Source organism: Zophobas morio, unplaced genomic scaffold, assembly GCF_036711695.1.
Source record: "Zophobas morio isolate AGI-343-1 ecotype UQ-CSIRO unplaced genomic scaffold, CSIRO_AGI_Zmor_V1 ptg000011l, whole genome shotgun sequence".
Classification (NCBI taxonomy): Eukaryota; Metazoa; Arthropoda; class Insecta; order Coleoptera; family Tenebrionidae; genus Zophobas; species Zophobas morio.
The window spans coordinates 18,850,824-18,877,365 of NW_026972116.1; the positions used below are offsets into that span (position 1 = coordinate 18,850,824).

At 34.8% G+C, this 26,542-nt stretch overlaps 1 protein-coding gene across 6 annotated transcripts in view; it reads right to left on the bottom strand.

Moving 5' to 3' along the window:
* Positions 1–26,542, bottom strand: part of LOC135127122 (uncharacterized protein) — a 134,506-nt gene that overhangs the window by 13,442 nt on the left and 94,522 nt on the right. For all 6 annotated transcript variants that reach the window (XM_064053462.1, XM_064053457.1, XM_064053461.1 and 3 more), the window contains one exon: positions 10,834–10,975. In XM_064053462.1, coding sequence (XP_063909532.1) covers positions 10,834–10,975 — 142 coding nt within the window. The remainder of the gene's footprint in view (positions 1–10,833; positions 10,976–26,542) is intronic.

Sequence of the window (26,542 nt, forward strand, 5' to 3'; positions counted from 1 at the left end):
TTCCTTCATCATGTGTCAGTTTCGCCGGAACTACATACCATCATCGGTGTCGCAGTCTGCGTCATCAGTTTGCGTTAATATTCTACAGTGATGTAACATAATTTATTTTGTTGTCTCTGAGTTCTATAAATTGACGAGTGTTTACTGCTAATAATTCTATGGCGTTATTTTCATTGTTCGATAAACCACTAAAAATGTTTCGCCCTAAATAAACCGACGTCCCATTTTTTGATCTTAGCAGCATCTGTTATTTTAGCCGTTGTGCAGATAACAAAAACTACGTTGGCCGGTGTTATTGATTGCCCAACAAGGCAAAAATTCTCTAACATCGGAAAAACCTACTATATTGTTTACGAAACATGAAAGCTGAGGACAGGATGATAAACTATCATCATTTCTCAGCCCCCATCTGCGAAAGCCGTCGCAAAAATATTAATATACGAGCACATTTAAAATTCTGACGCTATAATCACACAAAACAAAGTTAAAGTGGAATGCTGGTGCCATAAGTTAGGAGTTGTTTTCTCCAGAGATCGTCGAGATAAATACGTTTTATGCCCGTTTAACATTCAACGCCAATTAATTTAAATCGAGATCGACCCATAAACGAAAAAATGAAGCGTTCTGCATATCGTTACAATTAGAGTAATGGATGCTTGGGTGTAGTGCGCACGAATTATCATTATCATTACTGGTGTAATAATTTCCATAATGGATCTGTGTCGACCGTGCGACGGACACCATTATCTGGAAATAGCAGGTACTGGAACGATTTATTCTTGTCTTCTTTCATCTCCCAAAATCAATCACAGAGAGTCGAAAATTCTTAAAAGCGATAATGCGCTGGAAGGAATCCTCATTTCGCCGCTCTGACCCATAATTCGCTTTTAGGATCCGCATCATGGGTTTTGCGTTATACATAAAGAACACAAAACGGCAGCGCGCTTATCCTAGAAATGATTTATTACCGAGCTACCACCGTCACGGAAAATGTATTACGATTATAAAACAACTCTTCCTTTTTCTTCAACACGTACCACCTTGACCCAATTTCCCGTATAATGGTCGTTTAATTCTGCGTTTCGGAATGGCAGATCGTTGGCGGTGAAGAGGATTTCGATCAAACAAATTATTCCTGTTTTCAATTATGGAGGAGGATTTTCTTTCAATTTGGAACTGTTAGCTTTTCCATGCCGGATTAAAGGGGAATTATAATTTTCCAACAAGTATTGATTTTCTGTGAATGTCAAATGTTGTGTAGGTTGACCTACAGGTAGTGTCAACTTTGGCGCTTTCGCCAATCGAAATATTGACAGTGAGTATCAAATTTTCACGCTGGCTTGGTTTTACCGAAGAGGTGGAATTTGGTATTTCGGTTCGGGATTCACCCGAAGCGAGTAAACGTTTTGCGTTCGTGCTACATATTTCAGCTTTAAAATTTCGTATTTAATTGCCTCGGGTGTATTTGATGCATAAAGTGTTCAACACAGTAGTTTGGAGTTGGAACGTTTAGAGAATGAAATTCAAATTAACGGCATTCATTGGTTTGCATAATTTTGATTCTCGAACAAATTGTATGGAACATTTTAGAAAATGACCAGTTGGTTATTTAGTTTGTGTATGTAGTATGCAACGATTCCAGCAAAAACGTTATTTGAATAAACAATCATAGCAGAGGTAAGATATTCAGCCTCGGGTTTAGTTTTCCCGGCAGTTTTTGATTGAGTGCTACTGCTTCGTATGATCGATTTCCGGTTAGTACAAATAAAGAAAACTACAGAGAAAATAAAATTCGTGAAACTAGTAACAACATAACGGAGTATTCGAGGCACGACTCAGAATCTTGAAATATTACGGATAACGATGTTCAAAATTGACGTTCTCTTTATTTCTGTAGACACGAAAGTGAGGGGGGGCAATACTGATTCAAAGTATAAATAACAAAGGTAGTCAGTCCGTGGGTTTGGCGAGGGACCGTCAAGTTTGACGTTTGTTAGATTAAGACGTTACCGTCTTCCCTTGTTTATTTGAAGGTGATGAATCTGGGACAAGAAACAAAGCTAGAATTGTATGATTGATTTGAGAAATGTTTGTTTCGTGTTTTAAGAAGAATAGTTAGTTCTGAAGAATCTGAAGATGTAATGAAGGATCGCGAAATATCAAACCACTAAAAATTTATCAATCAAGTTAACTGATTTATTTTTTTTAACAACTTACTACATTCATTCAAAAAGAACATGAAGAATGCGAGTGTAGCGAGCACCTTTACGTGTTATTAAAAATTACTCTTCGGTGTCCCTGAAAAGCTCAATAACAGGATTTAATAAACAAGGAGCACGTGAGATAAGTGATTAGGCAAGTTTCTTAATAAATACAGGGTGATTTCGAAATATATGTAATAAAAAAAAATGGGGAATAGCTCACAATAAGATTATTTCACTGTGTAAAATGCACGTTCCCAAGTGGTAGCAATGTCTAGAAAAAATTATTTGAAATTAAATATAAATTGTTATACAGGCCGCTGGAAGTGTTCCTTGACTTACTTCTTTCAATGAATCGCACAGAACGACTCGGATTAAGAACTAAAAAAGTGACTGATAAGAAACGTGCAAAAACACGATAGTTGCTTGCATCGAACGGTCAGGAGTTGGTTTATGGTGAATTTTTCCAATTCAGAGTGTGTCCATATGGTAAAACTTTATGGTGTGCGCGAACATTTCCATCAGTGCTACAGCACCTCCGAGATCATGGTACCTTCAACCTCAAGCTTACGATCGTGGCAGTGATACGACAGAAAGAATACTGCAAGCTGAAGAACCAATTTTGGAACGCGACGAAGAAGAGTCTGACATCAGCACTCGCCGACTTGGACATGTTGCGACGTTCTGAAGCCTGTATTGCTAGTCAACACTTTCAACATTTTTGTAAAAAGGTAGTATTTTTGTTCTAATAAACAATGTAAAATCGTTTGACTCAAAAAGTCGATCACCATGAAGCATTACCAAAAATCGGTCCTCCTCAGGACTACCATTTGTTTCTACAACGAATAATCTTTCGCACTGACATTTAACGATGAATGAATGCATGAATAAACGAATCATAAGCAGCAAAATGTCGGTTTTACTTTTAGTTGAAACTGAAAGTGTTTACATCGTTTTTATAACAACGTTTTTGCACCTACTAGTTACAAGATAGATCAGGGTTTTTCGATTTTTAATTTGTTTTTTCTATATTTCGATGGCCATGGTTAAAATTATTGCATATATTTCGAAATCAGCCTGTATATATTTTTGGAAATTTTGTTTATGGTATAGGTCACATGATCCTGCCACAGTAATTTTGAGTTACGAGTACGGACAATGTAAAATATATTTAAACAGGAAAAATGCACACTCAGTAATAATAACATACCTAACATCGAGTGTTTATGTTTATATAGTGAACCAAGAGCTATAAGGTTATATGGCCATCATAAAAGTAGTTGACCGCAAATAAATACCCCCTTTGTGTGGTTCGCACTAAGCTTACCGGATGGCAATAAATCATCTTCTAAACATTTCTTGCTCATATTTAACAGGGCCGGCTTTCAAAGGGAGTGGTTATTTCGGAACCCTCAGCGGCTGCAGGTAGTAAAGAAATAGTGGAGTGGTGGATTTTCATATTTAGTGAAAGCCGTCCCTGAACGAAACCACAAGAACCGGTCGAGCTGCAGTGGCACGTTATTTACGACCCTAAAACCTTTTCTATTGTAAACAACTTAAGTTCGACACAATGGGATGATTTTATGATGGCCATATAACCTTATAACTCTTGGTTCACTATACATCGAAGGAATATGATGTAGAAATTTGTTTGATTTGAATGAGTTTGTCTTCTCAAAATACAGGACTTATCATTATTAAATAAAGATGTGCGTATTCTAACAGTTTCGAGAAAATATGGTGACTCGTTCTTAGTGTGATTCAAATCAAATATTAGTCACAGTGGAAGAGAAAACAAAATTGGTCGAAGGTTATTTCAACAGGACTTCCCTCGCCCCGGAAATATGTAAAGTAACCGTATAAGAAGGTAAATGCCATACTATAAATTTGTTTTGACACCCTAATATATTTTTCTTTATCTACGACATCCCAGTTATTTTTTAATGACATGTTATGTACTTTTTTATAATGCTTTAAAGCCTGGTTTTCTGAATGCATTAGTGTATCATACTTTAATCACCCATACGTTGCCAGTGTCTAGCATTCCAGTACATTATGTTACGAAAATACACTTGTTTATATATATTTGGTCTGGAACTCTGGAGTGTCCTTATCGTCAACCTATGATAGGAATTGAACTAACAATTGTTCCAAAACCGTTCTAGAGATTTCATCAAATAGATAAAAGCAGCAAGACTGCGCAAAACAAAAACCCCATGTATAATATTCGAACCTACGCAATTTTCGTCTCCGAACACGATTTTTTTTGTGAAAATGTGGATGCATTAGGGAAAATTTGAAGACGAATTTATACAGAATAATTACAGGAGTATATATGTTACTTCCTACGAAAAATTTTGGTTACCGTTTTCCCTTACCATCTACATGGTATTTCTAATATACTATTACTGTTCCGGCGCAACTTCACTGAATACTCCACATTCGCTGGACTCGACTCGTTGATTGAATAATCTCGTTCCCGAAGGTGGCCTCTATTTAAACCCATATTCCCTTGTAGATGTTTCGCAATCGAGGTCTTTCTGGAATACCCATCGCGACTTCCGCTTCCAGGCTTTTCTTTAGCGAACCACCCATCATCGTCGTACATACTAGAATCCATAGGCGTCGTACCGGGGCGGTGTATGGGTTTCTTTCGTAACAATACGTACAAAATTTGACAACAATCGGTAGTTTCAGAGATTACATATTTGTCTAATAAAAATCCGGACAGACAGACAGATAGACGGAAACGGGAGACTTATTTTGCTTAGATTAAGCTCAAGAAGTAAAAATACATTTATCTCTACAAAAAGTATACCTTAAAAACAATTGTGAGGGGAGACCTGAATATTTAGTATTACAATTAAGTCCAAACAACTTCGTAAAAACACTTTCTTCAATTGGTTGAGATTAAATAAAAAAAAAAACATTTCGAATGTGAGTGCAGCGAGCACGTTCAGGTGTTATTAAAAAAATCGACGAAAGTTATGAAATTTTCAGCAAAATGGGGAGAGTCGATCTTCATTTGATCAGAAGAATACACTACCTCATCTATTAATTTTTTTGAGTCACCCTGTATCAGCAATTACAAAAATTATGAATACACTGATAAACTACAAGTATGGAGTCCTAATATTTTGCTTTATTTTAGATAGAATTTATTTGGCAAAATTTTGAGATAAAATAGACGATTTTTCATGCTTATGATAACCTTAAAACGTTTGCAAGATTTCAGATTATTCGGTTTTGTAGTTTCAAAGTTAAATTGCAATATGTTAAACAATTTTGATTTTTTTTTTCCAAAAATCTGGATGTCTCGGGTAAAATTTCAACCTGGATTCATAAACTACACGTGTAGCAGTATGTGATTTTATAAAATTTAAAACATTTTTTGTTACGTACGATTTTGAAGTGGAAGCGAGAAACCTATTTTTGCGTACTCTAGGGATCATGACACGTTGAAAAAATTGGTCTAAAGAGTTTAGACAGTACTTCCCTCGCTGTCGGAAACTTGACGACTGCATGCCTATTGTGTTTTTTTTCTCATTACATTTTTGTAGTGGGAATTTAAAAAAAAATTGCGATGACGTCATCAACATTTTTGCAAGGACACGTATATCAGTTGGGATAGATGTAGTGTAATACTAAGAATAAAATTATTATATTCTCAAATTTTCGGGAAAATGAATTGGGTCGTTTGAATATTGATTTGTAATAATCAATAAAATAACGAAACAATTTACTCACGTATACCTACGTATCAGAGGCAACTGAAAATCGTGTATGTATAAACATTCTTAATTTAAGATGACAGGCGTAACAGCATATGCGAGAGCCAAACAGAGAAACTGTAAACAAAACGACCGTCGGTTTTATTGCTTCGACTTCCGCTTATTATATAAAACATTGGGTTTTATTTTAATTCTTGACGGTGAAATTCACAATTGGTTGATTATAAACATGTCTATTTCACATTCGCGGAATCAAGTGAACGCATAAAACAAATGCAGGTCTGTAATGTTAAAGTCGATGTAAATAAGCGTGCTACCCTTATGTTTCAACCGAGTTTTTCCTTTAACAAATTTTGTGTCTACCAAATTGGGTTGGTTGGGGTGTAATACTAATAATAAGTGTTGCCTTTAATTTAATCAATAAAATAAATTGACTTCATTAATTTTTTTGAACCACCTCTTAAGAAAATCTAAAAAATATGAATGGAATGATAAATCACAAGTACAAACTCATCATATTTTTTGCATTTTAGATAGGATTTATTCAGCAAAATTTAAGGGTGACGTCATCAATTTTTTTAGGAGGGATGAACAAATACATTTTGAACAAAAGTTTACCATGCTTATAATAACTTTAAAATATTCCCAAGATTTCAAAGCATTCGGTTTTGTAATTCCTGATTAAATCGATAAAATAAATTCACGCCTTCATTAATTTTTTTGAGTCACCCTGCATATGCAAATCCAAAAATATGAATGGAATGATAAATCACAAGTACAGACTCATCATATTTTGTACATTGTAGATACGATTTATTCGGAAAACTTTTGAGCTGACCTCATCAGTTTTTTGTAGAAGATAACCAAATATATTTTGACTAAAAATTTATTATGCTCTTTATAACCTTAAAACATCTGCAAGATTTCAAAGCATTCGGTTTTGTAGTTCCTGATTAAATCAATAAAATAAATTTACGCATTCATTAATTTTTTTGAGTCACCCTGTATATGCAAATCGAAAAAATTTGAATGGAATGATAAATCACAAGAAGAGACTCACCATATTTTGTACATTTTAGATAGGATTTTTTCAGCAAAATTTTGTGGTGACATCATAAATTTTTTAGGGGGGACGACCAAATACGTTTTGATCAAAAATTTACCATGCTTATGATAATTTTAAAATGTCTTCAAGATTTCGAAGCATTCGGTTTTGTAGTTCCTGAGTAAATCAGTAAAATAAATTTACGCTTTCATTTATTTTCTTGAATCACCCTGTATATGCAAATCCAAAAAATATGAATGGAGTGATAGATCACAAATACAGACTGATCATATTTTTACAGTTTGGATAGGATTTATTCGGCAAACTTTCGAGCGGACGTCATCAATTTTTTGGAGGGGATAAGCAAATATATTTTGACTAAACATTTATTATGCTCTTTATAACCTTAAAACATCTGCAAGATTTCAAAGCATTCGGTTTTGTAGTTTCTGAGTAAATCAGTAAAATAAATTTACGCATTCATTAATTTTTTTGAGTCACCCTGTATATGCAAATCCAAAAAATATGAATGGAGTGATAGATCACAAGTACAGACTCATCATATTTTGTACATTTTAGATATGATTTATTCCACAAACTTTTGAGCTGACGTCATCAAGTTTTTGGAGGGGATAAGCAAATATTTTTTGACTAAAGATTTATGATGCTCTTTATAGCCTTAAAACATCTGCAACATTTCAAAGCATTCTGGTTAACAGATTAAAAATTACATTTCAAAATGTTGTTTTATAATTTTGATTTTTTTTCCAAAAATCTGGACGTTTCGGGTGAAAAGTCGATTCAGAGTTGTAAACTACATGTGTAGGACTATGTTATTTTATACAATTGAAAACCCATTTACTATGTACATTTTTGAAGTGACGTCATCGCATTAGTGGTGGGGATGATTAGACAAATTTTGGTTAGCGTTTTACCATCTACATGATATTCTTAATATAAGTACAAAATTTCACAACAATCGGTCGAGTACTTTCGGAGATTATCTGTCTAATAAAAATCCGGGACGGCAGACGGACAGACGGACAGACGGACGGAGAGACGGACAGACAGACGGAAATGGGAGACCTATTTCTTCGTCTTCTAGGGGTCATGAAAGATCGAGAAAACGTAAAAGTAGAGAGTCGGCCGACGGACTCGATTACAATACTTCCTTTGCTTACGCTCGGGAAGTAAAAACATGAAGGTAGCCATTCGTCCGATGGACTTATTATAATACTTCTTTAATTAATTTAGATTAAGTTGCTACTTTCGTTCAATAAAAGCTTCCTTAAGGAATTTTTGGATGCAACAATAGAATATTTTTTTGTTCAACGGGGAATTTTTACAACATCATTAAGGCACAACACAAATTTCCTTAATAAATGGCCATTTCATGACCGATTTGAACCACATTTGAATCTACACTTTGATGATTTAATAATCCAATACATAATTATTTTAATAAAAAAAAAGTAGCTGAAAGATCACAGTTTTAGACACATGTTCAATTATAAACAACAACAGGTTAGAATTCTGGATATTCAGGAAAGATGCCAGTACATGTCGCCAAATTACTGCGGAGTTCCATCATACTCCTCAATGCAAGTTGGCAACTCTCCATTTTTTGGTCAATAAACTCTTCAACCTCTGTCTAAACGAGAAAAGAGGTGAATATTTCCAATTTAAGTACATATATGAATGTTGCGATTTAAATAATATCAAATTCAATCAAACTAGGGAATAAACAACCGTTTCTAAACATCTCTGACAACCTACAAATATTTACAAAAAGGGGTAGATTATCCAATGGAAAAGTTTATCTTATGCTCCCTTTTTGTTCCTTTCGCCTTTATAAAAACGACGCCCACATGGTTGGCGAAATGCCGTAACAATTGTAACAAATTTTTTCAACGTTGCGGGTGTGCGCAACAAAACAGTATTCTAACAATAAACTTTGGAATTTACTATTATGAGAATGATATTGTTTTCGTAGAGGTTGTAAATCTGTACAATACATAACAATAACAAACTAAAGTCTCTCCATATTGCATTAAATGTATAAATGGCGTCAATTCAGATTTTTATTAATCTGTGAATCACAGTACAACATTCAGGAACCCTATTTGAGACGTTGTCGTCTCTGCCAAAAAAAATGTAACCCCATTTTTTGCAAGCTCAAACATGGTCGTCAACCCTAGTCCAACGGCTACTTTTATGCCATTAACTAGATTCAACATTAAATACTATAGGCAATGAGATTTTATTGTGGTCATTTCTTGTAATAAATTTCAGCTACCTTGGACACGTTCCAGCGACTCGTTTTCTGTAAAGAGGCAACAGTATAACTTCACTTTTTCTTCTTACAATATCTGAAGTTTTGTGAAAATTTGTAATCCAAAAACTGGCTGTAAAACTTCAACCTAGGCCTCGAGGTTTTCAGAATTTTAATAAAACTAATTAAAACATAAAAAAATTGTTTTCCTGTACGAAAAGGCGAGTGTTTTAATAAACTTTATCACGAAACTTCGACATTAATCTCGGAGTGTCGACAACAATTTCCGGTTGAGTAAAATGAAAATTAAAATTGAAACTTTAATAAAATTGCGAAGTTAATAATAATTAATATAAAATTAAAACACAAGTTGTAAAAATATGTATGGGTTAATAAAAAGAAAACAACTTCATAGAATGAATTAAAATTATATTGGTTATTAGGTATGAGAGTACCCTTATGTAAAAAATAAACATATAATTATCTTAATAGTAACTTAACCCTCCATGAGAGGGCGGAGTTTTAGTCTTTGATATTTCCCGCTAATTTCCCACATTATATTATTGTATCAGGGTACCGGTATACAGGGTGTTTCATCCAATTTAAATTTCTTTAAGAATCGTAAAAAATTAGTTGCGCGATAACGGAATTTTTACATAAAACAACCCACATAAGTAGTTTCTTTTGGAGATACACACTCATAAATAGGGCAGAACTAGCCGTCCAACTTTGTTGATTTATTTGGATCAGTTTGGCTGGAGATCAGACTTAGTTCAGGCGTATTTAAAATATAACCGAACTTTGAGAACAAGCTTTTTCAGTTTCTTGCTGACAGGTCACCGCAAAAGAATTACAGTTTGATACCAACACACAATTCAAATTGTAAAAAAAATCATTAATATCCTACACAGTTAGTGGTGTAGAGATGAACATGTGTTGTCAAAAAACTAATTAAACGTGTAATTTCCTGCATATCATATTTCTTTCAATAGCTTGACGTCATAAAATGTGTTAAACATTATGAGAACTCACAGTGACCTTAACATTAAGTAATTTTTCATTACCGAATTGTTATTTATCTCTGTGAACAAGCACAGAATTACGAAAACATTACGGTTGCATAAAATGTGGTGACGTAATAAATTCACCCCAATGAATAAAACCCCAATTAGTGGAAAATGTAATCTCTCATAAAACCATTCTCGTTTTTTTTTAATTTTACGCATGAAGATTTTACAAATCTTGGATTACTACAGTACCGTGCGGTTATGCGGATGACAATTACGTGTCATTTACATTAGAATGTAAGCTGTCGCTGAAAACTGAAACCCTGAACTGCTATTTCATGATTTTAACTCTTATTCGCCCAGAGCTACGACTTCACTTAAGCTTGTTATAAATGCACATTTCCACAGAACACAAATCATAAAAGTTTCATCTAGCGCTTGTAAGGAAATTAAATTTCTGCCATCAGTTACAGTAGTTACGAAGCTGAGGTATCACCGTAAAACGATTTTTACAAACAATATGTTTCGAAGACGCGTTCCTGCAAGTCTGCAAAACGCCAAACGAGCGCCCATTTACCTGACACTTCGTCTTCTTCTGCGATTGCCATGGTTCTCTGCTGGTGCAATTTTCGCGTAAGTTCGGCTATTACGGAGTGCAGCTCTGTCAGCTGTTCTTCGTATCTCTGGGCTTGCTCGTCCAATTGCTGCTGGAGCCTCTCCTGCAATAAAAAAGTCATTTTAGGCGCACAATAGACCACTTCCACGGGAAATTTTCTGTCACGTTCCTACTTATAACGCGTCAGCACACGACCCCGTTGTTTACCGATCCCTTTCAACCCTCGAAATAATCCAAATGGACGGCAATTCCGGATTAATTAGGGACGTAGAATTTTTTCCTTCGCCTAAGCGGCGGGAGAAAAAGTAAAGTGGTTTATTTTGTTAACGACGGGTCAGAGGCAGAACAAAAAGGCCGGAGTACTTTAACGTACGTGTAATTTGGTAAAAGGTACGTAGGGAGGAGATTCGCAAAATGGAACGCGAGCGGAATTTTTAAATCTAAATATTTATAGAATGGCATTTACATTAATTGTATCTATAATATCTATATTTGTCTCCATCCAGTAAATTTGTGTTTCAGAAAAAAAGGTCGTGACACGGTAACGAAACATGGTTTTTTGGATGCAAAAGAATAAAGGCGAGTGGGACGCAACTGTCATGTATTATGTATTATTTGAGGATAATTTATTCCCTAAATATGTGGTTCATCTGTTGTTTCGCTTTGTCGTGGCCATAAAACAGCTTCCTATAAATTTCTAACAAAACTCCAATTTTTAACTCATGAAAAAATTATTCAAATTTTGTAATTTACAAATGTTTTGTTTGCTGAAAAATTATTAAAATTCCGTGCTGTGTGGCTAAAAATAACTTGCTTTAGGTGGTGATTAATGTAGCAGAAATATTAATACTACAGGTTTTTGTTGTGTTCGAGTTCATTTAATTTGTAAAATTAAACTGTACTTAATTTAAAATGGGCTACTAAACGGACACATGGTTTTACCTAATTAATCTTTCTAACCCATAAATAATTAATTGCAGTTAATTAGACAATTGAGTTTTTTAAAATATTAAAACACGAAAATAATTAAAAGCAATTAGACAAAATTAATTTTTTTGACGCATAAACCAGTGAATAAGGTATAAAATACCGCTACTGCCACAATAAAATTTTTGTCCATCAAAATTTTCCGCCATAAAACTGAGTTTGTAATGCGATGATCTTTGTGTTTTATATCTGATGTGTAGTATGAACGCCACTTGATATGAGTGAATTTAAAGGAAAGCTAACCCTTTTTTGTATCATACAGTTAGCTACCTGAAGGTTAATCGCTCTGACGCGAGGTTCAGATGCATGATTGCTTTGGCAATGTGCCTCTTTAACCGCAAAAATCCGGTATGTGATTATTACACACAATACTCACTCACTGTATGCTTAGCGGTGATAAGGTTTTTTTATTTCTAATCACAATTACTTGTAAATAAACGAGAGTTACTAAAGTTAGTGTATGATGGAAGAAATTGTTCAGTGACGCTGATGATTCCGTTCTATAAATTAAAGTCTTTTGGGCTTACACAAATGTGCAGGTTGATTCCAAAACTTCATGAAAATTTCAAAATATTCGGTATTTCTGCGCATAACATTATTTCATATCAGTGTCGGTCTATCTTCTTAATTTAATCAGAACGGGTAATTATAATTTGTTAAAATTGGTTAAATAAAGCACGCTACGTGTGCAAGTACCACAAAACGGGCGAAATATCAAGTAATTAGTAATTAATTAAGCGTTAAATTACAAATAATTAAAACTCATTAACATGAAGACAAACTGGCTATTTTCAATTTGGTGATTTCGCCACGTCCTTATGTGTGATGATTATGACAGTGTGACCATTAAATATGAATTAGTTGCGATTAAATTTAATTAATCTTAATTGATTACATAATTATTATAGGGTCTACGTGACGAGTGGTCGGTTTCATGTTTTTTCGACGTTTTATAGCTTGTAGAATATAAAAAAAAGGTTTCTCATTTCCATTTGTCTGTCGTTCATTGGCAATTTCATACAAACAACAGGTTTTATGAATCAATTTTATGTTTTAACAATGAGCATCTGTAGGTTTTCGGAAAAAATCAAAATTTATTGTAATTTACAAATTATCTTAGAAATTACGAAACCGACTGCTGCAGAATTCTGTAGCTGCTTTAAGACATTACGAAGTTGGTAAATGGCTAATTATAATTTATCTTTTCATCCCTTCTAAAAATTTGATGACGTTGTTTCAAAATTTTGCTACGCAATTTCATTTGAAACGTTCATAATAGAAAAGTTTGTTCATACACTCCTATTATTACTTCCCGAAGGACTTTCATATTTTTTCCACGTGGCATGACCTCTTGAGTACAAAAAAATGGTCTCCCTTTTCCGTCTGTCTATCTGTCTGGTGTATCCATTTTTATTAGACAAGTAATCTTCGAAACTACCGGACCAATTGTTGTCAAATTTTGTATGTATCTTAGGAATGCCATGTAGATGGTTAAACGCTAACTAAAATTTGCCCAATGGGGTAACGTCACCTCCAAAATTTATAATAAAAAGTTTTTTGAAATTTTATAAGATATTCCTGCACTTGTGGTGTATCCGTGTCGAATTTTCACCCTAGACATCTAGAATTTTTCAAAAAATTCGAAACTGAATAACTATATTTTGCATTATAACTTTGAAAATGTAAAACTGATTGCTCTGATATCTTGTAAATATTTTAAGTCGGTCGTAATCATGGTAAATCGTTAAGCAAAATTTATTCGTTTACCCCCTCCCAAAAAATTGATGATGTCATCTCAAAATTTTTCCGGATAAATCCAAAATGTGCAAAATATGTGGTGATTGATCATTGCATTAATAGTTTTTAAATTTCTTATACAGGGTGACTCATAAAAATTAATGAAAGAGTCAATTTACTGTATTGATTAAATAGGGAACGGCTCACTCCGTTTTCCCCCGAACATTTGGGAATACAATACAAAGTAATATACGTGCTTTTACAAAAATGGTGATGACGATATCACAAAATTTTGTTAAGGGAAAACTCATTTGGAACGTACGCCCAGCATGCTTCTTTGTATTTACTTTAACGTTACATACATATCTTTATTTTAACTTACTTTAACGCTATATACATTTATTTTAGCTTATAAAGGTTCTCAAAAAAAATTAGCATAATTAAATGTTACAATTTTTCGAAAAAGCTGGATTTGTTTTATTGTATTTCAGGGGCGAGGGAAGGACTCTCGAAATAAGCTTCGACCAATTTTTTTGAATTTTGTATACACGGTGTGTCAAAAAAATTAATGAATTACTTTGTTATTATGCTGTATCTATCCAAATTGATACATTTATCTCTGCTAGAAAATTGATGACGTCATCACAACATTTGCTTAAGGAAATCGCATTTGAAACATAGAGATATGTTCCTGTATTTGTGGTTTACTCCTGTTTCAACTTATAGGAATTTATACAGGGTGTCTCAGCTAAAGTTTCGCGGCCTAACCTTGAGAACCCTAGAGATAGCGGAGTTTCAGCTGGAACACTCTGTATACTCATGGACAAAAATACGGAATATTTTGAAATTAATTTTTTTTTTCAATATGACTATTTAAACTTAAATCCGGGCTATATAGTGACCAATCTAATCTTTTTATATTCTATATTTTGGGTCATGAGTATATAATAAAAAAGATTTACAGAATGAAGTTCTATAACTCATCTGAGGAATTAGACTTGGTTAATTGTTTGTGCTTCCGATGCGAGGGAAGTTCTTGTTAACAACTTTAGACCAATCGGACGAATGATTACTTTAATGTTTCTCCAACATTCCATGATTCCTAGAGTACGAAAAAATAAGTCTCCGGTTTCTGTTTGTCTGTTTGTCTGTCTGTCTGTCTGTCGCCTGCCTGCTTGTCGTCTGTGTAAATTTTTATTAGACAGACAATCTCCGAAAGTAGCATCATTTTATTTATTAAAGTACGAGTATATTAAGAGTTTGCTGAATTTCATCAAGATCTGTTTACGTTTGGGATAAATAGAGCAAAAAAAGTAAGCTAGAAAACTAAAAAAGGTAAAGATTTGAAAATTCTCTCGTCCAATATGTAGCCAGTTTACTCGATGTTTTATAATTCCTTGAAAATGAAAAAATAGGTTCCCCGTATCCGCCTGCCTGTTGTCTGTCGTCTCTATCGAGATTTATTATACCGATGAATTGATGATCTATAAAACTACTGAACTGATGTCAAATTTTATAATATTGTTGGATGTTCATAAGATACAATCTTAGAAATATCGTCATACAAAATTTCTCTAATCATCCCCACCAACATCTGATGATGTCATCTAAAATTTTCCATAATAAATATTACTTAAATTTTATATAAGAAAAAACAAACTCCTGTATTTGTGGTTTATGAATCCGCCTTGAGTGTTTCCTTGGGCCCCACGTTTTAGTAAAAAAAATTAAATTGAATAACAACCTTAAGCTATGCGCTTACAATGTGTTCGCAATGCAAAAGTCATGGGTTTGATTACCTTATACGTTTTTTACTTCCCGAGCGTAAGCAATTACTTCCCGAGCGTAAGCAAAGGAAGTATTGTAATCGAGTCCGTCGGCCGACTTTCTACTTTTACGTTTTCTCGATCTTTCATGACCCCTAGAAGACGAAGAAATAGGTCTCCCATTTCCGTCTGTCTGTCCGTCTGTCCGTCTGTCCGTCCGTCCGTCTGTCCGTCTGTCCGTCTGCCCCCGGATTTTTATTAGACAGATAATCTCCGAAAGTACTCGACCGATTGTTGTGAAATTTTGTACTTATATTAAGAGTATCATGTAGATGGTAAAACGCTAACCAAAATTTGTCTAATCATCCCCACCACTAATGCGATGACGTCACTTCAAAATTGTACATAGTAAATGGGTTTTCAATTGTATAAAATAACATAGTCCTACACATGTAGTTTACAACTCCGAATCGACTTTTCACCCGAAACGTCCAGATTTTTGGGAAAAAAATCAAAATTATAAAACAACATTTTGAAATTTAATTTTTAATCTGCTAACCAGAATGCTTTGAAATGTTGCAGATGTTTTAAGGCTATAAAGAGCATCATAAATCTTTAGTCAAAAAATATTTGCTTACCCCCTCCAAAAGCTTGATGACGTCAGCTCAAAAGTTTGTGGAATAAATCATATCTAAAATGTACAAAATATGATGAGTCTGTACTTGTGATCTATCACTCCATTCATATTTTTTGGATTTGCATATACAGGGTGACTCAAAAAAATTAATGAATGCGTAAATATATTTTATTGATTTAATCAGGAACTACAAAACCGAATGCTCTGAAATCTTGCAGATGTTTTAAGGTCATAAAGAGCATAATAAATGTTTAGTCAAAATATATTTGCTTATCCCCTCCAAAAACTTGATGACGTCAGCTCGAAAGTTTGCCGAATAAATCATATCTAAAATGTACAAAATATGATGAGCCTGTACTTGTCATTTATCACTCCATTCTAATTTTTTCGATTTGCATATACAGGGTGACTCAAAAAAATTAATGAATGCGTAAATTAATTTTATTGATTTAATCAGGAACTACAAAACCGAATGCTTTGAAATCTTGCAGATGTTTTAAGGTTATAAAGAGCATAATAAATTTTTAGTCAAAATATATTTGGTTATCTTCTACAAAAAACTGATGACGTCAGCTCAAAAGTTTGCCGAATAAATCGTATCTAAAATGTACAAAATATGATGAGTTTGTACTTGTGATTTATCATTCCATTCATATTTTTGGATTTGCATATGCAGGGTGACTCAAAAAAATTAATGAAGGCGTGAATTTATTTTATCGATTTAATCAGGAATTACAAAACCGAATGCTTTGAAATCTTGGGAATATTTTAATGTTATTATAAGCATGGTAAACTTTTGTTCAAAATGTATTTGTTCATCCCTCCTAAAAAAATTGATGACGTCACCCTTAAATTTTGCTGAATAAATCCTATCTAAAATGCAAAAAATATGATGAGTTTGTACTTGTGATTTATCATTCCATTCATATTTTTTAGATTTTCTTAAGAGGTGGTTCAAAAAAATTAATGAAGTCAATTTATTTTATTGATTAAATTAAAGGCAACACTTATTATTAGTATTACACCCCAACCAACCCAATTTGGTAGACACAAAATTTGTTAAAGGAAAAACTCGGTTGAAACATAAGGGTAGCATCGCTTATTTACATCGACTTTAACATTACAGACCTGCATTTGTTTTATGCGATCACTTGGTTCCGCGAATGTGAAATAGACATGTTTATAATCAACCAATTGTGAATTTCACCGTCAAGAATTAAAATAAAACCCAATGTTTTATATAATAAGCGGAAGTCGAAGCAATAAAACCGATGGTCGTTTTGTTTACAGTTTCTCTGTTTGACTTTCACGTATGCTGTTACGCTTGTCATCTTAAATTAAGAATGTTTATACATAAACGATTTTCAGTTGCCGTATACGCGAGTAAATTGTTTCGTTATTTTATTGATTATAAAAAATCAATATTCAAAACGACCCAATTCATTTTCCCGAAAATTTGGGAATACAATAATTTTATTCTTAGTATTAGACTACATCTATCCCAACTGATATACGTGTCCTTGCAAAAATGTTGATGACGTCATCGCATTTTTTTTTAAATTCCCACTACAAAAATGTAATGAGAAAAAAACACAATAGCCATGCAGTCGTCAAGTTTCCGACAGCGAGGGAAGTACTGTCTAAACTCTTTAGACCAATTTTTTTTACATTGTGCATGGTATTCTCTATATCTTTTAACCTATATGGGTTACAAAATTCAACAAAAACAAACTACAAAGGACAAAAGAAGTAACGGCAATTATTTAATTTATACAAAAAATGAAACTAGTGGTGATAACCCTAAAAAAGAATGATAAATAAAAACCTTAAGTATCATGGTACAATAACCTTAAGTATCATGTTGCAGCTTTATATTAGTACTAAGTACGATTTTTATGCCCTTTTTTTAATAAGGAAAAAATAAAAGCAAATTGTCAGCCAGTCTAAAACGTCAGATATGGTCTCCATTTTGAAATACAAAAACGTATCAACAATGAACAAATAAATCTAAATTACGCATTAATTCCAATTATCGTAGGCGTAGTAAAACAAAGACACGCCCAGACTACTTTACACAACCCAAAAAAATTGGTATGAAAATAACATGAATGATTTCCTAACCTTACATTTTTTTGAAGTCTGAAGTAAGGTGACGTGATAGTCGTGGTCTGCTTTATTTGAAAATTTTTTTTACTACTCCTTAAAAGGCAACCAAAGTCGAAAACACCCATTTTTGTTGAACAAAAATCACAAACTTTTTCTGGTGTCCAAAAAATGACGGAAGTCATGTTGTTACTGTCATGTGTTTGTATGAAATGTTATTTGTTTTGAGTTTGAATTAAGCTTGACTGTAGCAGTGTTCCAAAATGTTTCCTGTTCTCATTTTTAAGACTACGGTGTTAATATCTGCAGAAAGGAAGGTACTTTAAACTTGCTTTTACCTTTGATGAAAGATAAAGGTCGTAGAGAGCAAATACATCCTTGATATAGACGGAAAGTGGTACGCAATTAATGGCTTTGTTGTGTAAATATTGTTTTACAGTATTTGAAACGTATCAAGGCCCCATTTTTTAGATCGAGCTTTCATTTATTCACGGAGTCATCGCGTTACTTAACTAAACTGGTGTATGAACAATAATAGCAATTCTACAGGTGGTCAAAAGTATATCTTCACAAAAATAATCGCTTCAGTGTTATTTTTTCGAATATGTGTAACAGGAAGGTCCTGCTTTCATAACCGCCTTTAAATGCTAAACGACTTCGGACTCAGACTTTCAAATATGCCCCTCCTATTACAAAAGGAAAAAATACTACGTTGTAGTAATTATAATTTGTTAATGTCTGTGCTCTGACGATGTTAATTCAGACAAAACCACACAACCGAAGCAAGTAAACACGTAAAAACTACTTAGAACCTCGTGCTTTCTCAAGAAGCTTCCAGTCGAAACAAACAAAATCAAAAGAAAAGTTCATGAACAAATTTCAAAAATTCAAAGGTTCCTTAATGGTTTTTCTTCAGCACTCCCATTCATCCTCGTCGAGTCCAACCCCCGCAGACGCGAACTTAACACATTCCGGAGATGGCAAGAATCATTGGTGTAGGTTGGGCGCCTTGTTCTAGGTCAACTCTGACGGAAAATCGATTTGAGAGTACGTCGTAGGACACGACTCCATGTCGTCAGACACTTACCTGCGACTTAATGTATGCCACAGCATTAGCATTAACGCGAAGAACACGTTAAATTTCACCAACTCGGCCGGTTAATGAAATCCGATTGCCCCTAAATCAAATTAATGGATTATCGGCGCGGAGGTCAGGATATGCATTTTGATTTAGTCGGGTGCGGGAGGTCTTAACCAGCAATGAAAATTGAACGTTCCCATCCATTATGGGTATTAGAGAAACGGATGATGCTGTTAGAGAAATAAAATGACGAATGGAGAAGTTATGCGGCGAACTTTTCCGAGATGAAATTAAGGATGAAGGGAGATTATATTTGTTTGCGGAGATCGTTTACAACGCATAAAAATTTTATTCGTAGTAAAAGTTCAATAAATAGAAATGAAAATTGCGTCTTCCTACGGCCACTGATAGCAGCTGCCTTAAAATATTATTTCCGTGCACGCGAAGACGTGATTAAACACTTGGGGTCCATTATTGGGGGCTTAGTTGCTTTACGGTAATAGGCTTATTTATGGGGTAAGACGGACCGTAATTGGACGGAAAATACTAACATAAAAATATGCTTGTAGATATACCCCCAAAATATAAAAAAAACTGTAACTGTATTAAATTTATTAAAAGAAAAAGCAAGGACTCTTAAAACTTCATTTCACGTGAAAAATAGTATTTTCAGAAGATATAGTTTTCAAGAAGTTCGTTCATAAATAACGAGAATAAATGTGGCTGCATATTGGGTCCCTGAGGGGTGTCAGCACTCGGTTTGGTACCTTGTGATATAAAGTTACGACGGGTAACACATGCTTTCTATTAAGTAGATGTAATTTAACTGGCGTTCGTGTCTAAAAAAATTAAGTATCGTAATTTAGAATCTAAAAATATCTAGTAATCTAAAGCTGTTTGAAAACATAATTAAATTACATCAACTTAATTGGAATTTTAAAATGTTTTCATTAAGCTCCGCGAGAATGGTATGATGTAAGCGTTATTTAACAAGATATTTTGTATGCAAAACTGATACGAAGTAAAATACATTGAGGCAATCCTGTCTTACAATTTAAAATACTACATACTTTTCACTTCCCGGGCGTAAACTAGGAAAGTGTTGTGAGAGAGTCGATTTGGCGAAAAGTTAATTGAATGAAAACAGTAGGTGTTCCGTTTCCGTCTGACTGTCTGTCGTCTGGTCGTGATTTTGTTTGATAAACTCCGGGACTACTGGACTGATGGTAACGAAATTTTAGACATGTTTTAAGAATTTCATATACATGGTAAAACGCTAATCAAAATTGGTCTGACCATCCTCATCAACAATTTGATGACGTCGTTTAAAAATTTTGGTAGGTAAATTGTATTTAAATTTAAAAAATCATGCTTCTCTACTAGTGGTTTATTAATTCGCTCTAAAATTCATAAAATTTTAGTAAAAAAATTAAAATTATACAAGACGTTAAAAAAAATTGTTTACTAAAACAAAAGCGGCTTATCTCAGTTTTATTATTACAATTTACTCGTCCTAATTCATATACTTGTCCTTACTTAAAAGACTGATTATTTCTTTTTCTAGTTCAGTCTCCAATATCTTTTAACAGATTTCTCTCTTTTTCTTCAGATCTGTCTGAAGGTACTCTCTAGTGGCGTTCTCTCTTTTTCCAGGTTTTTCGCTCATTCCCCAGGTTTTTCTCTTTTTCCCTCCCTTTCTCCTAAGTAGCGCTCTGTTTCCCCAAGTCTCTCTCCTGTCTCTTTCAATAGGTCTGTATTTCCCCACATCTCTTTCCCAAGGTCGCTCTTGCCCAGGTCTCCCTACCTTTCTCTCTTTCCATACTTCTCTTTCTTACTTTCTTCAGATCTCCCTATATCTCTTTCGTCTGGACGCGCTCTTTATTTACCTAGATCCTTCTTTTTTCCCAGGCCTCACCCTTTCTTTTGTCTCTCCCTCTTTCCCATATCTTTTTTTCTCTATTGTACTATCCCTATTATTGATAGTTTATTTATTTATTTAATGTAATTTACTTTACTTTTCTTTTTATTAAAGGAAGTATTGTAATCGAGTCCGTCGGCCGACTCTTTACTTTTACGTTTTCTCGATCTTTCATGACCCCTAGAAGACGAAGAAATAGGTCTGCCATTTCCGTCTGTCTGTTCGTCTGTCTGCCGTCCCGGATTTTTGGTATATATTACTATTTTTGTCTTCTTTTATTTTTATTTTGTTTTATTGGAAATTGTCCAGTAAGTGGAATATTTGTTCTGTTGGACAATAAATTATATTATTATTATTATTATATCTCTTCATCTTCCTCAGATATCTCACGTCCTTCTTTCCCGAAATAGATCCTTCCTAGGTTTCTTTCTCCCTTTTTTACCTAGGTCTCTCTCTTCCTTTTCATCTCTTTCTCTTTTTTCCCAGATCTTTCTCTGTCTTTCTCCAAGTCGCTCTTGCCACAGATCCTTCGCTCCCTTTCTCCGAGTCTTTCGCTTTCCCTAGGTTTCTCTTTCCCGTAAGTTTCCTTCTATTTGCTCAGGTTTCTCTTCTCTCTCTTTCTCCAGGTCACTCGTTTTCAAGTCTCTCTGGTCTCCCTACTCTTTTTCTCCACGTCTCTCTCCACTTCTGTATCTCTCTCCAGGTCCCTCAACTCTCTTTTTCAACCGATCTCCCCCCTTCTTTCTTCAGACCTTCCTCTCTCTTGCTTCCCCCTGATCGTTCACTTTCTCTCCCTCATTTTCCAGGTGTTTCTCTCCATTTCCCCACGTCTTTTTCTTTCTTTTTCCTTCTCTCTTTAAGTATTTCCCAGGTATCTTTTCCTCATTTCCTAGGTCTCCCGCTCTCTTTCCCCTTAAGTCCTTCGTTATTTGTTCAGATCTGTTTTCTCTCTCTTTTCCCAGGTCGCTTTTTTCAGGTCTCCATCTATCTTTCTTCCCCCGATCTCTCTCTCTACTCCCATATCTTTTTCTTTCTTCAGTTCTCTCACTTCTCTCTTTCAGCAGGCCTCTCTCTCATTTCCAGATCTCTTCCTTTTCCCTAGATCTCTCCCGTCCCTCGTTCCCCAGATCGCTCCTTCCCAGGTTTCCCTCTCTGTTTTTTCCCCCAGGTCTATCTATTCCTTTTCCTCACTTTGTCTCTTTCCCCAGGTTTCTCTGCTTTCTCTTTTAACAGATCTGTCCATTTATTTCCTTAGCTCTCTCTTCTCTTTCTTTCAACAATTCTCTCTGTTTATTTCCCCAGATCTTTCTCTCTCTTTCTTATTCCCAGGTCTCTGTCTTTCTCCAAGTCGCTCTTGCCACAGGTATCTCGCTCTTTTTCTCCAGGTCTCTCGCTTTCCCTAGGTTCCTGTTTCCCGTAAGTCTCCTTCTATTTGCTCTGGTTTCTCGTCTCTCTCTTTCCCCAGGTCACTGGTTTTCAGGTTTCCTTGGTCTTCCTCTCTCTTTTTCCTCAGGTCTCTCTCTACCTCTGTCTCTTTCTCCAGGTCCTTTACCTCTCTTTCGCTTTCTCCTGATCGTTAATTTTCTCTCCCTCATTTTCCAGGTGTTTCTCTCCCTTTCCCCACGTCCTCTTTCTTTCTTTTTTGTTCTCTCTTTAGGTAATTCCCAGGTTTCTTTTTCTCATTCCCTAGGTCTCTTGCTCTTTTTCCCTAGGTCCCTCTCTTTTCCCTAAGGCCCTTTTTATTGGTTGAGATCTCTCTTCTGCTTCTCTTTCTTTTTCCAGGTCGCTTTTTTCAGGTCTCCTATCTTTCTCCCCGGATCTTTCTCTCTCACTCTTTGTCTCATTTCCAGATCTCTTCCCCTTTCCTAGATCTCTTATGTCCCTCGTTCCACAGATCGCTTCTTCCCAGGTTTCCCTCTCTCTTTTTTCCCTCAGGTCTACCTCTTCCTTTCCATCTGTATCTCTCCTTCAATATCTCTCTTTTTTTCCCAGGTCTCTCTCCCCTTTTAATAGATATCTCTCTTTACTTTCCTAGGTCTTTCTCCCTCTCTCTTATTCCCAGTCTCTCTGTCTTTCTCCAGGTTGTTCTTTCCGCAGATCTCTCACTCTTTCCCCAGACCATTCTCTTCCCTCTAAGTATCTCCCTATTGCCCAGATTTCTCTTTCTTTTCCCCAGGTCGTTTTTTTCAGGTCTTTTTCTATTTTTCTTTTTCTAGGTTCCTCGCTCTTTCGCTCTCTCCCTCTCTTTCCATAGCTGTCTCTCTTTCTCAGCTCTCTCTTTCAACAAATCTCTCTCTCGTTCCTCAGGCCACTCTCACTCTTTTTCTCCTGCTCTTTCTTTCTCCAGGTGTTTCTCTCCCTTTCCCTAGATCCTTCATTCTTTTTCCTTCTCTCTTTATTTCCCCATGTACATTTCTTTACCTTAAGTCTCTCGTTCCTCAGCTCGCTCTTTTTTAGGTCTCCCTCTCTCTTTATTTCCCCTGGTCAATCTTTCTATCTGTATTTCCTCAGACCCCCTCTATGTCTTTTTTCTGGTTGCTCTCTCTCCTTTTCCACATGATTCTCTTTTTTCTTCAGGTCCTCCTTTTTTATCCATCTCTCTTTATTTCTCCAAGTCTCTCTCTAATTTCCAGGTCGCTCTTTTCACAGGTCCCTCTCTCGTGACCCTAAGTTTCTATCTATTCGCCCAGATCTCTCTTCTCTGTCTTTCCCCTGTCCACTCTCTGTCTTTTTCTAGGTATTTCCCTCTCGTTCCCTTTCTCTCTTTATTTCCTCATCTCTCTCTCTCTCTCTCTCTCTCTCTCATTACAAGTCTCTCTATCTTTGTTCAGGTTGCTCTTTCCATAGCTTTCTTTCTTTCCCTAGGTCTCTCTTTTTCCCTTAAGTTTTTCTCTATTTGCCCAAATCTCTCTCTTCTAAAACAGAATTTCTTTAACTGTGCTTTTGGTGTTAGGGAAGTTCGTCCAAATAACTTTCGACCAATTTTTTAACCATCATGAGAGAGCTGTTTTTACTGTAGATTCATTCTTACTCTCTGAGCGTGGGCTAAGTATTGTAATAGGACCCATTGGACGAATGGCACCTTTCAAGTTTTCTCGACGTTTCATGATCTCACAGTACGAAATAATAGATCCCCGTTTCCGTTTGTTTGTCTGTGTCGATTTTTATTAGACAAGTAATCTCCGAAACCACCGGACCGATTGTTGTCAAATTTTGTGTCAGGAATATCATGTATATGGTAAAACGCTACCAAAATTTGTGTAATCATCCCCACCAACATTTTGCATAGTAAAGGTATCTCAATATGATAAAATACTACACCCCTGTACTCGTGTTTTATGAATGTTTGCAAAAAAAGGTACCATACTTAGGTTAGAAGCATTGATTCATGCTACATATAGTTATAATGACCTTGTATTGGACGATAGAATTTTCAAATGTTTACCTTTTTTACTTTTCTTACTTCATTTCGCCAAATAGCGGTTTGTGAAACACGTGGCAAACATTGCACAAAAACTTTTGTAAAGCAATCGGATTCATAATCCACAAGTACAATAGTATGATATTTTAGAAACATTAAGTAGTATTTACTACGCAAAATGTTGACGTGCCGTCATCACAGTGTTGGTGGGGATTATTAGACAATTTTTAGTTGGCGTTTGATCATCTACACGATATTACTAACGTATATTTAAAATTGGACAACTAGCAATACTTCCTTAAGCAAACTCTTAAGTCTTATTATGACAAGCATCATTTTTAATAGATAAACATTATTAATCTTTGAAATGACATCATCAATATTTAAGATGACAGGTACACAAATTTTGGTTAAATTTTTACCAACTATTTGATAATCTTAAGGTACATTTAATCTTAATTTCAACGTAATCCAGTTCGGCAGTTTCAGAGCTTATCTGCTTAATGTAATCAACTAATCACCAAAGGGTAGAGGTTGACAGATTGAAATGAAGATCGATATTTTTGTTTTCTACAGACTGTGAGATGTCGAAACGGGAAACTCAAAACATTCATCAGTCAAGACACGATGAACTAGTTCAGAAAAAAAAAATTCCTCCCTAAATTTTCTCGAAATTCTGACCTAAATTCCTTATTCACATAAACCACCAGTGCAACTTTTTTCCAAAACAAACTTGAACTTTTTCGCAAAATTTTTACGTTTTTTAAACACGCTTTAATAAAACATGACCTGTTGTGATCATCTCTAACGCATCGTCCGAGAACTACACAAAAAGTTCCTAAAAACGAAATCCGCAGCACCATCGTCCCTAAACATTGGTTTGAGTTCATCAAACTTTAAAAATCAATGTACTCTTGTTGCTAAATTATTTCGTTTGAATCACAAACGAGCTGCAAAGCAGCGTACAATTTTACAAACACACTCAACAATAGATTTTTTTAGAGAAGCTCTTCGTCAACGAGTTCGTTCCACGTAAATTTATAATCACACTCGTATTACTGTAAACTGTATCGGTTTTTGGTTGAAAATAGACCTCGAAAAAATATAACCTCAAATACCGCATTTCGTCGAGTTCTTCGTTCCTCCATGATTAAGTGACCAAAACGACTAGAAGATATATTAGCCTTAAAGTTTCTTTTGATTTCAGCTTTATCCTCTGCAAAGACTTAGAGATTATGGTAGCGGTTTGACATGTCGGACCTTTTTCAACAATTAAATAGCATTCTGAGAAAAGTTTCCTGATATGGGTGTTCGGAATTTCATCCGTTTTCCCGAAGTTGTTGAAAACAGACGTAAAATAAATGGTTTATTCAACGAATGTATGACTCATTACAAAGAAATAAAATTGTCTAAAATCAACAAACAAAAAAAGGAGAATAAATTCACTGTGTACTGTGTTCTGAAACACTTTCTTGGTTTAGGTTTCGCAGTTATTGATTAGACGCTAATCGGGGCGGAGAAAATATTCGGAGAATACACCACACCAAAATTGTTAAATGCGCGTAGCTTCCAATGTTGATCTCGCAAAAAACATCGTACAAACGCGGTAAAAATAAAACCAGGACCTGAAAAGGTCTAATCATATATTAATGACTGTCAGAAAGTCAATTTTACGATCCTGCGTAAATGCGCTTCACATAAACTCATTAAACTTAAACTTAAAGTCAACTAGTCTCCATTAACTACATCGAGTTATTTTTTCTGTGACATTCATACCACGTAAGTGCAAAGTTTTCTCGATTTCGCGGTTAGAATCTCCAAGGGTGTTTACTCTAAAACAGTCCAAGTTTATGTTCAATTTATAAAATCGATATCCTTGACAGTTTTCCATTTTCATTGTTTATTTTTTCATGGGTTGCGAATTACTTGCCTTCGAAGCAGGAAAGGAAAACATCAACCCCAGCAGTGAGCTTAGACAAAGTTTTAATTATCATTTTCCTTGTAATAACAACCCGAGACT